This window comes from Sus scrofa, chromosome 2 (assembly GCF_054392235.1).
Source record: "Sus scrofa isolate SSC_HxYL_T2T_F1_AM1 chromosome 2, Sscrofa_HxYL_maternal_Yorkshire_Landrace_v2.0, whole genome shotgun sequence".
Taxonomy (NCBI): Eukaryota; Metazoa; Chordata; class Mammalia; order Artiodactyla; family Suidae; genus Sus; species Sus scrofa.
In genome coordinates this window covers 148,663,794-148,677,826 of record NC_139384.1, presented here as the reverse complement: position 1 = coordinate 148,677,826, position 14,033 = coordinate 148,663,794, and the positions used below count along the sequence as shown (strand labels likewise).

Sequence of the window (14,033 nt, the reverse complement as noted above, 5' to 3'; positions counted from 1 at the left end):
TTTGAGTTCTGCTGGTGTCATGTAAAGGCCGGGTGTGTGTGTTTTGGGTGCTCAGAGAGAAACATAGCTTCTGCACCCCCAGCATGAGTGGGGCCTCACAGCAGCCCAAGCCTGTGCGAAGTCCTGGGAGAGGGGTGCTGAGTGGGGCCGAGCTGGGGGAAAGCAGCCAGACCACGTGCATGCAGAGGGCTAAACCTCACCTTGCAGGACCCCTCTGGAGCTCCCTGCAGCCTGACCTCCACCACCACCCCCTGCCTGCCCCAGATCAGCCCTTTCAACTCCTCTCCTCCCCCTTCCAGAAGTTCCCGAGTGTCCCTACCCCTGGCCCCCACTAGCTCAGATTCCCTCCTGCCTGTCATAGAAGCTCAGCACTCTCCATCAGAGTCCACGTGGATGGGCCGGCAGCAGTGCCGTTAATTAGCTGATCAATGACCGTCCCCATGAGAAGGGAGGCTCCCCCAGCACAGTCTGCCCCCCGGGCCTAACACTCATCTCTGAGGAATGACTGGATGACGTGTAGGGGCTCTTTCCCCAGACCCGACGCTGCCCTCGGGGGAGGGGCTGGGTCTGCTCGTCCACGGTGCGGTTCCTGGCAGCACCATCTCTGGGCCGTGGTGAAAGGAGCTCTAAGCAGCCTTGGCAGAGTGGAGCGCGGGCGGGCAGCGCTGCCCAGTTCTCCAGGACAGGGGGCTCCCTTTGGGGAAGACACCGCAAAAAAAGCTCCCAGCGACACCGATCCGGAGGGGTTCCAGGCAGCATGGTAAGAATAAGGCTTCCTCATGCTGTGCCAAATATCTTACAAGAACTGTGTCCCTTTCTCTTCACGATGGACCCGTGACGTAGACGCTGAGGTCATTCCGATTACAGAGGAGGAAACAGAGGTGCTGAGAGATAAAGCGACAGACCCGAGGCCACGCAGGTGGGGAGCAACGACATCATGGTCACACTCGCCTCTCGGTGCCGAGGCTGTTCTAAGACGGAGAACTTAAAGGAGCAGAGGAAGGGATGTGGCTCCGTCCAGTGGGGATGAGCCTGGAAAGCGGGGACCCCCTCCCTGGTTGAGTGGTGGCCTCTGGGAGGCAGGAGCCTTGGGGGTCCAGTCTCTGCTCCATCCCTTCCTGCATTACCAGGGGTCCTCCCTGTCCTGAACCTCGGTCTCCTCATCTGTGTCATGGGACCGTGAGGGCAACCACTTTACCGGGTGGCGCCAAGGATGCAAAAGTCCAACACAAAGGCGGGGCCACAAGCCTGGAAGGAAGATGACTGATTTAGGCCAAAAAGAGGCATAAAGCGCTGGTGGAGGGAACAGGAGGGTTCCAGAGCCCAGGGCTGGTGGAGACTGAAATGCGACGAGTCAACAAAGACGTAGCTTCCAACCTCCACGTGCCGTCTGGGTACCCGCTGCTGGCACCTCCCACAGACCATCCTCAGGTCTGCCTGCCAAGCTTCTTCTCAGTGGAATCTCCGTGGAAGGCACATCACAGGCCCAAGAAGCGGAACCCAACCCTGCGAACACCCAGGCCAGGACACAGACCCCGTCCACGCAGGCATCTGTTTCTTTGGTTTTATTATTACAAACACACCACGGCTCTGCCACACCTGGGGAATCCTGAGCTCTGTGTGCTCTGCCTACCCTCTCTTTCTACCTGGACAGGGTCACACGGAAGAGTCCAAGCCACGTGTAGGCGTGAGAAATATTTGACAGAGCAGCTCAACTCATAGCTTATAAGGATGCCATTTCTCCAGCTGTGAAAGAACTTTTCAAAAATCGTGCCATGACGTTCCCATGATGATGGATTGCTTGATTCAGGTTTCGTGGGCTTTAGACCCTTCGGTTCCCTTTTCCAGAGTACGTGGCATAGGCACGAAATCCCACGTTTGGGAAAGGTCCTTTCTGGAAGCGAATGTCAGGCAGGGACATCTAGGTCTCTGCAGGCAGTGGCCTAACAGCCATGATTAGGGGGAAAAGTTAAAATCATCTCTCTCTCCCTCCCCCCCCGCCACCCACCCGAGGCTCCGATCTCATTATGATGTGGCCCATGTACATTGAAGTGTGATAACTGCTTTCAAAAACATACAGTCTCTTTGGTGAACCGGGAGAAGTTGGCTGGGAGCTGCTGAAATGCATTCCTCCTGTGGTCCTTCTCACTAATGCTTCATCCTCTCTAATAACCGCTGATAGACAGGGGCTGAAAGAGAGACATGCAACAGGTGAAAAAGGCGCAGACACCCCATGTCTGTCTAAGACCCTGTCAGCATCACGAGCGTGAGGGCCGCGTGGCCTTCTGCCATCCTCTCCTGCACACGGCGGATGCTTTTTGGGTTGTGAACCTTGACATGGGAAGGATGTCCTGAACTGGATTTTCCCCATCTACCGTCTTGGGACCGTGTCCTCACCATGGGCTCCTGGGCAATATTCTCAGACTGCCAAAGCCAAAAACCCTCATCAACCCTGAAAGGCTGGTATTCTTAGAGTATCTCCAGCTTATAGAGAAGCAAACTGGGTGTCCTGTGTCTGATCCCAAAGACCAGGCTTGCGCCAAGATGCTCTTATCTCCATACAGCGGGCCGCAGGTTTGGGCCTGCTTGGGGGTAAGACCCAAACAAGTCTACAAAGACCTCAGACCCAGGCCAGACTTACCTAGTTTCACAGAGCTCTGGGTGGCCTGAAAGAAAACACAAGGGGTCCATTATTCTGGTGGACATTATACCTGCACCTGCTCATGGCAGTGGCTTTGCCCACTGTCACCCTAACTCAGGAAAAGATCCTGGGGGTAAGGAAGAGGAAGGGGAACGTGGAAGTGCAGGGCCCCAGGGAGGCCCTTGGTTAGTCTTGGCCGCCTCAAGGACATTCCTGAGGTGCCCTGAAGCCAGGCTCCCCCGCCACCGCCACCCAACCCCAGACCACAGCCTACAGCTTCGAGAGCTAGGACCGCACAGCAAGTGGCTCTGGGCAATAGGAACTCTGAGCCAAGAAACTTCCTGCAGGGGCATGAAGGAGACCCCTTTGTCCAAAAGTAAAGTGATGCGTTCCAGCCCCAGGCCTCCTGCAGCCTCTTCTGCTGAAATGCAAACCCTCTGTCACAAACCCCGTGTCCCTGAGGGGCTCCCCCCTCCAACTCAAAGCAGCAAGAGGGCCCGAGTGGGACCCCTGGGCCCGGAGCAAATCAGGGAGCGGGAAGAGAAGGACAGAAAGTCAGAGAGGTTCTGAGAGGGAGGTTGGCGGGGCGGAGGCAGGGAGGGACACTCCACACACACAGCTGGCCTCATATCCAGAATCCACACACCGCCCAGGAGGGACCCGCATTGGCCATGACAGGCCATGTCATGGGAAAGACAAGAGTGATTTGGAGGCCCGGGCTCAGGGCAGGCCAGCCCCCTAAACGGGAAATCCACGCTGAGTTGCCCTTCTGGGTCAGTTGGATTCCAGAGCTGTGTCCACTGCCTCCAGCATGGCTTGCCCATGGACTGAAGCTCGGAGGCCTGGGACTGAGGGCCTGGGCTGCCACCCACCTGGGAAGCAGGGGCTGCCCGGGTTCTTTGCTCTGAACTCCACCCAGACCAGGGCTCAGGATGCCCCCAAAGGAGGGGGAGAAGTTACAGGAGAGCCCTGGGAGGACAGCCAAGGAAGATGGGAGAGTCCCCGCCGTGGCCCAAGTTCCCCCAGGACCCAAGGTTGTGTGGGCCAGGGGCCAACCCAGCAGACTCTTACCCTGGAGAACGCAGAGGCCTGTTTGAAGATCTCAAGCGCAGAGTCTGCAAGCTCATCCCCTCGTTCCTGAGGTTTGTTGGCTGCAGATGAAAGAAAAGGCCGCGTGGATAAGAGAGAGATGCTTAGCCTGTCATTCAACACCACGGGGACCCAGGGGCACTGCTGGGCTTCCTGGCTCACATTCTCTGAGGGGGTTTCCTTGATAACTTTCCGTAATTTGTGGTGGAATTTGGCCCAGGTGGGAGAGCTGCAGGAAAGGTGAATGCACGAGCCAGGAGAGAACCCAGGCTCCAGGGTAACTCTGTGCATCCCTACAGTGCGCTCGCTCAGGGCGCATGCTCCAGGAGGGGTGCTGTGATTCGTGTTCACAGCACCCGCATGTGACAAACAACGGGGCTCTGGGAGAACGGGGCTCTGGGAGAACGCGGCTGGGGCAGCCAGGCCACTCAGCAGAGACATCTGTCCTGAGTTGCTGGGTGTAGTGCATTGGAACCAACAGTTTTTTCTTTTTCTTTCTTTGTCTTTTTAAGGCCACACCTGTGGGATATGGAAGTTCCCAGGCTAGGAGTTGAATCGGAGCTGCAGCTGCTGGGCTATGCCACAGCAACAGCTACGCCACATCCGAGCCTCGTCTGCTACCTACACACAGCTCATGGCAATGCTGGATCCTTAACCCCCTGAACAAAGCCAGGGATCGAACCTGCGTCCTCATGGCTACGAGTCAGGTTCAGTACCACTGAGCCACAGTGGGAACTCCCCGAGGTTACTTTTCAACCTGCCTCAGCGATGCTGTCCGCAGAGGCTCAGCCAGCATGTCCCGCGTAATTCTCATCTTTGCTTAGAGCAGTGTGTCTGTGGAGCACCACCTGCTGTGTGTCGAGAAGGGCCAGCCACAGGCTGAGTGGGGATGTGGTCCTTTAGGGCCTTACCTGGAGGCCGCAGGACAGTGTTGATGGTGTGGACCACGCCGTTGGTGGCCATGATGTCAGCTTCAGCCACAGGTTCCTTATTGACAGTCACCAGGCTGTTTTTCTGGGAGACAAAGAAATAACTGTCGAACACCGAGCATGTTTATCTTACCCATTCTTAAGCCTCCCTAACGAGTACTGAGCACCTCCAGACGCCAGATCCTGTGCTAAATGCCGGGGATACCAGAGATACTGGAAGAGCCCCGTGCCCGCTATGACCTCTGGTCTAGTGGATTCAACCTAACCCCCTGTGTGGAGCTGGCACGCTGCAATTGACGAAGTGCTCTTTTGCGTGACTCATTTAGTCCTCGGAGCAGTGGCTGGTGAGGAGGTAGATGTTATCACCCCACTCGACGGAAGAGGAAGCTCGAGGGATGCCGAGTGACTTCTGTAAGCGGAGTAGGTAGGACAGCTGCGGACAGAAGCCAGGCGTCCAGCTCTGGCCGAAGGACTCTTTCTACTTTGCCTCCATGTTCAGCTTCAGACTTTCTCGCAGGGTAAGTTAAGTCTGTCTCAGGCTTTCCTGAACGACCCATGCATCAGACCCAAGAGGTTAGGGGGGACTGATGCCCGAGACCAACAGGACCCGGACACCCCACGCCAGGAGCTGGGAGAGTCTCAGGGGACCTGCAAAGTCAAACAATGCCATCCTGTTTCCTTCCTGTGCTCCTGAGAGGAGCTGATGAGTGCAGGCAGGCTGGAGGCCAGAGCCAGGCAGGGAGCAGAGGCAGGGCCAGCCACAGCCTGCGAGAGAGGTCCTTCCCTGGGTGGGTCCGTGGCCTTGGCTGGTACAGCCAGGGAGGCCACAGGCAGCTTCACAGAGCCGGGCTGCCTATCTGATCCCTCTCTCCAAGGCAGGGTCCCTCTGAGGCAGCGCCAGAGTGCAAGGGGGTATCGGCAAAGCCTCACAGACCAAGCCTCCGAGGACAAAGCCCCTTGGGCTGGGCTGGTTCATGGCACAGCTCAGTGAGCCCCGGCTCTGGGGGCGGAAAGGGGTGGGAAGGCAACTGGAACTTGATCTTTCAAAATGCGTAAGTAATTGCCTATCATCTCCTCAAGGGAAGGAAGGCCTAATCGCTTCTCTCAGAGGCTAGTCAGATGCTTTATTCCCCCGCCAACCTGGAAGTTCTGATTCACGTCTAACCACAGTCTCTATTGATTTCTGTGAAGACCCTTTCTCTTTTCTTTCTTTTCTCCTTCTTTCTTTCTTTCTTTTTTTTTTTTTTTTTTTTTTGCCTTTTCTAGGGCCGCTCCCATGGCATATGGAGGTTCCCAGGCCAGGGATCTAATTGGAGCTGTAGCCGCTGCCCTATGCCAGAGCCACAGCAACACGGGATCTGAGCCACGTCTGCGACCTACACCACAGCTCATGGCAAGGCCGGATCCTTAACCCACTGAGTAAGGCCAGGGGATCGAACCCGCAACCTCATGGTTCCTAGTCAGGTTCATTAACCACTGAGCCACAACGGGAACTCCATCTTTTTTTCCTCCTTTTTTTTTTTTTTTGACAAAATGCACTACATAGATTCGAGATGCATCTTAAACACTGTGTCTAATGCCATCCTAGGGAAGAGATGTGCCCTGGAACCCCAGCAGCAGGGCTTGGCCAGCCTTTTCATTTTATTTTACTTTTTTCCTTTTTAGAGCCACACCTGTAGCATATGGAGGTTCCCAGGCTAGGGGTCAAATCGGAGCTACAGCTGCTGGCCTACACCACAGCCACAGCAATGTCAGATCCGAGCCGTGTCTGTGACCTACACCACAGCTTACGGCAACACCAGATCCTAAACCCACTGAGCGAGGCCAGGGATCGAACCTGCAACCTCATGGTTCCCCGTCGGATTTATTGCTGCACCACGACGGGAACTCCCGCTTTTTTGTTTCTAAATGCACTCACCGAGCTGACTTCCAGCTTGTCACCTTGGAGAGACTTCAGCCGCACCAGAGCCCCGATGCCCCCACTCACCAGGATTTCATCGCCAACATGGTATTTCAGGATGTTGGCAAGCTCCTTGGCATTGCCTGTGGGTTTGTGGGAAAAAAAAGCAGTGTCAGTCTCGAGGTTGGTAACTGGTATAGCCAAGGAGGGCCCAAAGGAGACGAGGCAAGTGGTCACCTGCGAGTTAGAGAACCCCCTGCCCAGGTAACGAGCACTCATGGAGCACCTACTGTGTGCTCAGCCCTCCCACCCACCATCCCGTCATGGTCAGGAGAACAAGGCAGAAGACCTGGGCCAGGGATCTGCCTCTGCAGTCGGTGGGCAGCTAAGCCAAGTGCATGTTTCTGTGACGCTCAGAAGGAGTTAATCCATACTCCGCTGGGAGGGTGACTCATGTTTCCATGACTAAATCCTTGCTTGGAAAGCCAGGGGCCTTTCTAGCACCGGCATCTGAGACATTTCCTCATCAGCATGGCTCTCGATGGTTATAACACAGTAGTGAAATATTTACACATTCTGCCCTCAAATGCATATTCTGAGACGGCGGTTTCCCGAAGGGAGAACTTAAAAAGAGTCAACAGCTGCAAAATCTGGAGCAGCGACGGAGCCGATGAGGTCAGGGCCGAGGGGGGTATTCCCTCCGCAGCAGCCTCCTCCTCACGTCTCAGCATTCCTCCCAGCCCCCGCCAGCCTCCCCACCAACTGGGGAAGCAGCCAATGGCTCCTAAAGGTGCACCGGCATTTCCCAAATTAAGTGCGGGAGGCAATGCTTAAAGGTGCCAGCTGCTCTCTCATCTCCATCAAGGCCGCCCCCGATGCTCATCTGACCGGCCAAATGGCTGGCGAGCCCCAGGGCTTATGGACAGCTATTTCCAGCATCTTGCAACTGAGAACAGAGGGAGCTCTGAGAGCATTTGGGGGCGTTCACTTGGTTACGGACGATTCCACATGAGTGGCGTGGGATGGAGCCCCCAGGCACCAAGTGGTTCCCAACCATCCACATCCTGACGCTGACAAGAGGGCCCCTTCCACAAAAATACGGCCTGGAGGTGCTGAGCCAGGCCAGCCCCCAGGACGCGAGGGGTCTCCTTCTTCTGAGACCGCTAATACCTCGACGGGCCCCATCCCCCACGAGGGCTGGGGTCTGATTCCGCCTGCAGACCTGGGGGAGGTTGGGCGGGGGGTCTGGCCGAGCCCTCCCTCCGCTCCCGCACACCAGCAAATGAAAGGCAGGCCAGCAGGCTCGGGCCACCTGGGGACTATTCCATTCCTGCTCAACAGAGAGAAAACGGAAGGTTTACGTGCAGGACAGACTCCCCCCTGCTCCTTGGGAACAGGTGTGAGCATCACAGACACTCAGCAACAAAGAACATTCGACAGGACCCGGATTCAGTTCACAGCCGCCCGAGTTTTCTATTCTGTGCTCTGGGGCGGGTAGACGATGTGGCCCTGGGCCTTGGCCACTGTTTCCTTCTCCCCCTCCGCAGGGTCACGTTTCCGTGACGGAGGTGTTGTTCACAGGCTCACGTCAGAGTAAACGCCGCCAGCCCATCACGTGCCGCCCGTATCACAGCTGCAGCCGGTGACTGATGGGGGACATGTGCCCGGCACTGTCGCCAACGTTCACTTCTTCCCTGCAACCCTCTGAGCAAGGCACTGGGGCCAGGAAAACTGAGGCTCAGAGGGGCTAAGCAACTTGCTGGAGGTCACTCAGCTGGGAAATGCCACAGCCAGGGCTTGACCTGCTCTCAGCAACCCCAGAGCCCGAGCTCTTAACCCCTAGAGCGTCTCCAACATCCGCAACTCAGTTTCTCAGGGCCACGCCTGGCTTCCCAGGAAAGCTTCGTCCCGAGGGGCATGTGCTGCAGGTAAACGGCTCTGTCGGGTCCTCCCAGGGCCTCCGTGGAAGACATGCCTTGGGGACCAGGTGGGTTGTTGCCTACCCTCAGTTCCTTTCTCCTCTGCTCTGTCTTGTTCAGGGCCTGGGGAGGCGGACTGCCAGCAGTGCATCAGCCAGACTCCCTCCCCTGCCGTAAGCACCTGCCAGGAGGCCCGGCAGGCCACGGGCGTGCGGCAGCAGAGGGAGGCCAAGGCGCCTAGTGGCCCCCTGGCCACAGTTCTGGCACCGGCCGCATGTGGCTCTAGCCACTGACCTGTGCCCCCTCCTTGGCTCTGAATCTCCTGGCCCTGCCCTACCCCTGCATCATCCCCTTCCCCCGGCACCTCCAGGCAGGGGGTGGTAAACACTGGGTATCGTTGCCCTTTGCTGCTTCCTTAATCCTCAATCCCACCTACGCCCGCAAAAAGTCTTGACAGGAAATTCCTCTCGGTCCAACCCTTTGTCATGTGCCAACTGTTTCCTGCTGGAACCCTGACCGATCCAGCTGCTTCCGAAAAGCTGCAAAAGGTACTTAGGTTGGTTCTTTACCCAAGAGTTTGTTCCGTTCTCCCAGGGGCAGGGCCTGGAAGGCTTCATTGGTAGGTGCGAAGACGGTGTAGACCCCTTCCCGGTTCAGGGTCTCGGTCAGCCCTGCAGACTGGATGGCGGCTACCAGCATGCTGCGGATACACACACGGAAAATATCACCCACCTGGCAGTGGAGGGCGGCGGCGGGGGGGGGGGGTGTCATTTGCCCAAAGACCGCACCACCATGGGTAGGGGGAGCCCACAGCCCTCGTATTCACTCCCCCCCACTGGTTTTCCCCCACTCTCCCCACACAAACAGGGAATGGTTCCACTCTGCGTCTTCCCTCCACAAATGCTAAGCTCAGTGACAAGCCAGAAGTCAGAAGCCAGAGGAGGAAGGAGGGAGGGGAGGTGAGCGGCAAGGCTGACGGAGCCACAGGGCCCTGGAGGGGGGCAATGTGAGTCTGAGGGGTGGGGGAGGGGGACAGAGGGGGTGGTCTCCCAAGCTGGTGAGCCGGTGGCTGAACTCAGGGACAGGAAGGGCTCAGCATCCCAGCACCCAGGGGTGAGGGAGCAGGAACAGGGAGAGCAGGGCCAGAAGACCAGGGGCTACTGGGAGCCTGGGAAGGAGCGGCAGGAATGTGCAGGGCCAGCAAGCAGACGGCGCCCAGACGGGAGGCAGGGATGTGTCGCGGGTGCAGAGCCAGGTGCGCTCAGCTTCCCTGGGACGTTACAGGAGAGCGGGATTTCCTCACACATCTGAATCCCAGGCCTGGGAGGTCACACGGGGCGCAGCTTGTGTTCACGGAAGCCCGGGGCAAGTGGGCAGCGTGGCAGGTGGCTGAGGCCCAGCGTTCTGCCCCGGCAGAAGTCCCCCCCGGGGGGGGGGCGCAATTACCTGAAGCGATTGTCCCCCTTCAGGACGTCCATGACAGTGCCCATCGGGGGGGTGAGCATCCGGTCCATGGTGAACAGGGTCCCGTATCGCCCCCTCTTGTCATGGGCGGCGATGCAGCTGTTCTCGATGCACAGGCTCTGTGCAAAAGATGGGCAGAGAAAGGCCCGCTTACCCCCCAAGCCAGAGGAGGGACCTCCCGAAATGTTCAGGGCACGTTCTGGCAGCTTCAGCCCGAGAGATGAGTGAATAGATACAGGGGTGTGTCTTTAAGACTAGGACAAGGAGTTCCCGTTGTGGCGCAGCAGAAATGAACCCGACGAGTACCCATGACGACTCAGGTTCGACCCCTGGCCTCGCTCAGTGGGTTGAGGATCTGGCACGGCTGTGAGCTGTGGTGCAGGTCATGGATGTGGCTCGGATCCTGCGTTGCTGTGGTTGTGGTGTAGGATGGCGGCTACAGCTCTGATTCGACTTCTAGCCTGGGAACTTCCATATGCTGTGGGTGTGGTCCTAAAAAAAAAAAACAAGACTAAGATAAAAGGGTGTGTTTTCTCCACAAAAAAAAAAAAAAAATACAAATGGTGTTCCTTAAGAAAAGAAGGGTCCTAGAGGCCCCAGTAAAGTTAGAAAGAGGGCCTGTAATGAGATTATCACGTGACATAAGCAGGCCATCGACAATGGTCAAATTAAGAGATGGAGCCTATTGATTAATTTACTTGACAAATGACAACCATCTTTAGCCAAGTGGTGCTGGCTGGTCCCAAACAAGGGCAATGTTGGCTGGTGCTTCCCGTTTGACATTCCAGGGTAACTGCTGGGTTTGAAGAGAGGGAAGAGAAGCTTTGGGGCCAAGGAGGGTTGTGTGTCAGTTCAGGCAGCTTCTCTTCCTGGAAGCTAAGAAGGATGCAAGGCCCCCACCCCTCCTCGCCCCTGTTCTTCACGCTGGGCTCCGGTGGGCCGCTGCTTACCCAGCCAGGCCAGACAAGTGTGCGGTTTATTCCCAAAAGCCTCCAAAAAGGAGATCTGACTCCTCTAGCAGGACCCCACTTCCATCCTTTGATATCAGATATTCTTCCTAAAAGTCCTTCCTTCCTTATTAGAAACCAGTTCTCCGGCAAGCTCTTGCTTATTAAGCCTTTTTTTAAAACCCATGAATACAGCTTGCATTTCTTGGAGCCGAGACAAAGAAAGAGCGTGACTGGGAGTTCCCTGGTGGCCTAGTGGTTACGGACTTGGTGTTGTCACTGTCATGGCTTGGGTTTGATCCCTGGGCCAGGGACTTCTGCATGCCGCAGGGATGGCAGGAAGGGAGGGAGCGAGGGATGGAGAGAGGAAGCAGGATGGATGGATGGACAGAGCAGAGGAGGGTGAGTGTGATTTAGGACCCAGAACTTACATTCCGATAAACAAAAACTCTCAGTTTTTTGCCACCCAGAGTGTCCAGGGTCTGTCCATGGTACAGGTACTTGGAGGCCAGCTGATCTTTAATCATGTGGTTCAGAAGCAAATTCTTCGTCCGGGCGTCAATCCGAGGGGTTCCGTCTGCAAGAGAAGGAGGGCGTGGTCAGGCCCAGGGACGAAGAGACGCCTCAGTGGAAAGCCCTGCCCTGCCTTGCGTTTGGAGAGGGAGATGGAGAAATCAAGTGAGGCTGCCAGTATTCCTTAACATCTGGCATCTTCTGCAAATTAAAAAAAACAAAAAAAGTGTCTAGATAACAAAGGTGTTTGGAACTTGACCCCAAGGGGGGGGGGGGCACAGATACCCTCGGCCCCTCTCTGTCCTCCCTGGGGCCATGGCTCAGCCACAGCCTCACTCTGATCTTCTTTCTGCCCACCACGCAGGCAAGGGACTGGACCTCCCAGATAAAATGACAGAGGGTGCGCTGCTCTCCCGATACATGCAAACTCTGGACGTGCGAGGAACACAACCCTCCAGGCAGTGCCTGCTCTGCCAAATGACACCTCAGAGCCTGTTCCTTTTCTGGGGCCGTCACATCTGCTTTCGGATGAGCTGGGGGGTGGCGCTAAGCGTCCACGGGGAGCGGTACATCGGGGCGAGCGGTGGAGGTGGCAGCGCTGGGGCAGCGGTCCCCAGGGGCAGATGCGCGGGGAGGCCTCCCCCACGTTACCTTTGAAGACGGAATTCATGGGGGCCAGGAGAGTCAACCGCTCATTTCCGGAGAGATGAGAGCCGAGGCCAGCTTGTCTGAAAAGGTCAACGGCTGTGGAAACATCCGACTCGGCAGCCAACTCAAATAGCGTCTTGGCTGCAAGGGAGGAGAAAGTGGGTTCAAAAGTTAAGAGTGCTGTTTTCACTTTTCATTCGTCCACCCCAGAGCATGACACACATCGGCAGGAATGTCGTCCCTTGAGTCAACAACCCCTGGAAACGCTGCTGGGGTGCAGTGGGTCTGTGTCATGGGGGGCCCAGTCACGCAGAAAACCTCAGTGGTCAGGGACGTGAGGGAGGCTCGGCTGGGTAGAGGGTCTCTGTCCCGGCGCTGGGTCAGAGGCCCGGCCATCACGGGGCCGGAAGAAGGTACCATCTGTGTCACCGCTTCAGAAGAGTCGCTGAGGCCAGGGACCACACCCACAGGGCTTTCTCCCGAGGGGGCTTTTTCCTGTGAGGTTGCCTCACTCATGGGCAGCAGGCCTCCCTGGCAATCCAGGACAGGGCAAGGGTGCTGAAAGGGAAGCCAGGCCAACGTCCATTCCTCCCTGGGCCACGGACCCCAGGATGCTCGGGCACCACCGAGACAGCAAATGCTCTGAGGCCAGCAAAGGGCCCTCGTGCTCAGCCCAGGCAGGCAGACCTTTGGAAAGGCTCCTGGGACGGGATGGCTCCCTCCCAGACACCTGCGCTGCCGCAAACACCACCTGGACTCTCAGGCCTGCAGCTTAAGCCTCTTCACAGTCTCCGCAAGCCACCCAGGCTGGCTCTCCTGAGAGGCTGCGAGCTGGGTGCTGGCAGGAGGCGACTCCTAAAATCCCTGAATTCCCCCCGCTGTGCCACCAGGGACGGCACAGGGGACACGGGCCTGGCTCACCTGAGTCTGGGATGAGCAGCTCATCAATGAAGTGGATCACACCGTTGGTGGCCAGGACGTCCTTGTTGGAGATGATGGGCTTGCCGTTGATGGTGAGCATGTCCCCGCTGCAGCCCACCTCCAGCGTGGTGCCCTCCAGGGTCTCTAGGGACAGCCCTGCCACGATGGCTTCGGCACACATGGCCGACTTCAAGATGTGGTTGTTTAAGAGGTCTGGGGGCCGAATGGAACGTGGGTCACGTCAACGCGAGCCAGGCCGACCTCCGGCGCCAGCCTGCCACCTGCCCACGGGCGGGAGAGGCCACGCTCTCCGAGGCTGACCCTCAGATGAGGCTGGGGCAGCACCCGGCCCAGATCCCCCTCTCCTCCTGCCAGCTCCCCTCTGGCCGGCGTAGCCGGGGCTCTGAGGTCAGACAGCCTGAGTTTGAATCCCAGCTCGGCCAGCCCTTAGCAGCTGTCATGTAAGCCTCTCTGAGTCTCAACTTCCTCATCAGTCAAGTGGGGATAAGCAGAGCATGTCTCCCAGGGCTGCGGGGAGGATGACACGCAACTCGGAATGTCAGCGCCCAGCCCAGCATCCGACCACACAAAACATGTCCAACGGATGCTAGTAATTAGCGTCTTAGGATCTGAACTTCAGGGTAAATTCTCTTATTAGTGCCTGAACTTCGGTGATAGGGGAAAAACTCACAGGACTTCACCTGGGGATTTTTTTTAATCTGCTGACTTTTACAAAAATGTAACATGTGGTCAGGAAAGCTGAAAACTGTAGCACAGGCAAGTTCTGAATGAGGTGCACGTTTTAATCATTCCTGTTCATTTGAGCCAAGGGTCTACTTCGTTGCCAGGATGCGTGTGTGTTCGAGGTTGGACATGAGCATCAGCAAGACGTGGTCTCTGCCGCCCCGGGGAACCCAATCAGAAATAGTCGTGTAATTACTTGTTCAAGAGCCGCTTCAGGGACAAGGCAGGGGCTGGGGGCGCTGGCGCAGGTGCAAGGAGCAGAGTGTGGGGATGCGCCCCAGCCCAGCCAGGCGGAGCTGGCTCCCGGCCCGCGCGCAC

The 14,033-nt window shown here is 57.2% G+C and overlaps 1 protein-coding gene across 1 annotated transcript in view; it reads right to left on the bottom strand.

Annotated features, from left to right (window-relative positions):
* Nucleotides 1-1,550: 1,550 nt before the first annotated feature.
* Nucleotides 1,551-14,033, bottom strand: part of TGFBI (transforming growth factor beta induced) — a 33,630-nt gene continuing 21,147 nt past the window's right edge. The window contains 10 exon segments of the mRNA NM_001444858.1: nt 1,551-2,189; nt 2,642-2,666; nt 3,713-3,792; nt 4,642-4,744; nt 6,578-6,702; nt 9,048-9,178; nt 9,925-10,061; nt 11,321-11,466; nt 12,054-12,191; nt 12,972-13,184. Coding sequence (NP_001431787.1) covers nt 2,149-2,189; nt 2,642-2,666; nt 3,713-3,792; nt 4,642-4,744; nt 6,578-6,702; nt 9,048-9,178; nt 9,925-10,061; nt 11,321-11,466; nt 12,054-12,191; nt 12,972-13,184 — 1,139 coding nt within the window. The 3' untranslated portion in view covers nt 1,551-2,148.